This window comes from Thermobia domestica, chromosome 2 (genome assembly GCF_964235325.1).
Source record: "Thermobia domestica chromosome 2, izTheDome1.hap1.1, whole genome shotgun sequence".
In the NCBI taxonomy this organism is placed as follows: Eukaryota; Metazoa; Arthropoda; class Insecta; order Zygentoma; family Lepismatidae; genus Thermobia; species Thermobia domestica.
The window spans coordinates 337655925-337658639 of NC_137455.1; the positions used below are offsets into that span (position 1 = coordinate 337655925).

Below are 2715 nucleotides of genomic sequence, written 5' to 3' on the forward strand. Positions count from 1 at the left end.
GAAGGATGACGTATCTAAGCGATTACACAATTCGGAAAATGGATGTGGAAAGTAGTAGCTAATACCATTTTTTGCGTAAGTAACATCCCGATATTCGCCTTGCGGAAGAAAGGAAAACCCCAGATAGGATGGCCGGCTAGAGAAGAACCTCCTGAATGAGAACAAATGCTTTACCAATTGACCTTATACCACAACTTAACACTTTTTCTCAGGATAGCAAAACCCAAAACATACCACAGTTTCATTAATTTTTACCGAAATTCAGAAGATCATTTTCTTCGGCAGTTTTCAAAAATGTGGTCCTGTAGTGGCCAAACGGTCAGTGTTTGTACCCATTCAGACATTTTCTCAAGATCACAATATTTACAACATCACGGTTTTAAGCAATTCCACCGAAATTCAGAATATCATCTTCGGCTGTTTCAAAATTGTTTACAGCAATTTTTTCTTGGCCGGGGGGAGAAGGCAGTAAATATTCTAGAGAAGACCAGGGCTTGGCTCCGTCTTCTCTAATTACAAGTGTCTGTATCGGTCTCATCGCGAATAAGTCTCGAATATTGAGCCTCAGAGAGAGATAGTAACGGTCTTCTTTATCTTTATCTCACTTTAAAAGTCATTTCTTAAAAACTTAGCCTACTGTATTAATAAAACCAATTCAATAGAATTTTATCAAGCAGAATATACAAGCATAAATTAGGGCCCCAATGGCTGAGTCGAAGAGCGCTCACTTCTGGTGCATGGGGTCTCTGCTTCGATCCCAACTCGTACCAAGAACTCGTACTTTTTCGTTTACTACTTACGCGCTTTTCTTGGTGTATGGTTAAGCGCAATTTGCGGCCATGGAGAAAATTCTTGTTCAAGTGCGTCAAATGTGGCTATTTATGGTTATGTCCAAAAGTTCTTTAGATAGACTTGTTATTTGCAACCTTGTGGAAGTGTTAGGTTTGTTTCGATTAATTCTGAATTACACAAGTTAAATGTACTTTTTTGTAATAAGGATGGTATTTGAAGAAATTCGCTTGTCTCGACCCACCATAATGTGTATAGTGGCTTAAGTTTCGTGGAGGGGCCGTGTATAGTGGCTCAGTGGTAGAGCGTTCACCTCTGGTGCTTGAGGTCCTGGTTCGATCCCAGCCTCCGCCAAGTGAACTTTGTGGTGGACAAACACCGTGTGCGTGGGTTTTCTCGGGGTTCTTCCGTTTCCTCCCACTATCTTCATTCCAGCATTTCATTCATTACTCATCATCACCGTCTCCTTTAGCCTAACCGGCATAACCATGGGACGCAAAACTCAAAGATTTCATTTGATTTTTAAGTTTCGTGGAGAACCACTCGCTAAACTGTTCGTTGTAATATTAACTTTCAAGTGAAAGCAATTGTAAGGAGTCGTACATTATGATGCAGTACCTACAATGGGCTATAAATATTTTTCTTACGTTGCTAACACCAAAGATAGTAAATTTTATTGAGAGTTAATATGATGTACGAGGGGGGACCCAAAAAAAACGGGAATTGTGCTGCAGTGGGGAGGGAGAGTGGGGGAACCCATTCTTGTACCAATTGTCCGTTACGATCACGTCACCTGCGTCAGTGTGCGAAGTTGTGTCGCTGTGAGTGCATCGGTTCGCTCTTGAGAGTTTATTTAGTAAACCAACTTTTTCCAGTTCGGCGAAAACGTGATGGCAGATTATCGAGGCGGCTGTGAAATTTGGTTTCCTGTTGGGGAAATCGGCCGCGGAAACTACTGTAATGCTGAAGACTGCTTATGGGGATGCTGCCCTAAGTAAAACCAGAGTATACGAGTGGTTTGCACGTTTTAAAAATGGAGAACTGTCAATTGAAGACCAACCCCGTTCAGAACGCTCCTCAACGGCAAGAACTGACGAAAACGTCGAAAAAATCAATGCCTTCGTTCGTGAAGACCGTCGCCGAACCATTAATCAACTCTGTGAGATGTCTGAAATATCGTGGAGTTCAATTCAGAGGATTTTATCAGAAGATTTGCACATGAGAAGGGTTGCAGCCAAATTTGTCCCTCGCCTTCTCACAGACGAGCAAAAGGAGCGTCGACTTGAGGCATGTGTTGAACTTCAAAATCAGCTCAAAGAGGACCCTGACTTTTTTGCCAAGGTGATTACTGATGATGAATCGTGGTGCTATTGCTATGACCCCGAATCAAAGCAGCAATCAAGCCAGTGGAGGAGGTTTTACCACTGTGGAGGAGGTAAAACAAAAATCGCTGGAGGTCATAAAGAAGATCCCGATAAGTGATTTTCAAAACTGTTTTGAACAATGGAAGGATCGTTTCCAGAAATGCGTTGCGGTCCATGGACAATACTTTGAAGGTGATGAAAATTTGGTGTAAAAATATTGAGAAATAAAGAAGTTACGACGAATTTCCCGTTTTTTTTGGGTCCCCCCTCGTATATGTCTTAGTGGATAGCCATCAGAGAATTCTACGTAATTTATAGAACAGTTCTAATTTAAAACGTGGAGGAATATCTGGCCTATTTACAAGCAAGAATTCGTTGACCTTCAGTTTGCTCACCTCCAAACGGCAACAAATACTTGCTTCTGATTGGTCGAAATTGATGTCAATTACTTCGTGATTGTAGTTGCCCAACCATTTTTCCGTATTGAAACCTAACTTGCTCATTTCAAAAAAGAAGACATTGCAGGTCTTAGATTCAGTTGTTCTTACTAGCTGTCAAAAGC

At 41.4% G+C, this 2715-nt stretch overlaps 1 protein-coding gene across 1 annotated transcript; it reads left to right on the plus strand.

The window, feature by feature from the left end:
- The first annotated feature begins 1749 nt into the window (after nucleotides 1-1749).
- Nucleotides 1750-2271, plus strand: LOC145679556 (protein GVQW3-like). Its single transcript, XM_081750132.1, has one exon. The coding sequence runs from the start codon at nucleotides 1750-1752 to the stop codon at nucleotides 2269-2271; it is 522 nt and encodes a 173-aa protein (XP_081606258.1).
- Nucleotides 2272-2715: the final 444 nt, after the last annotated feature.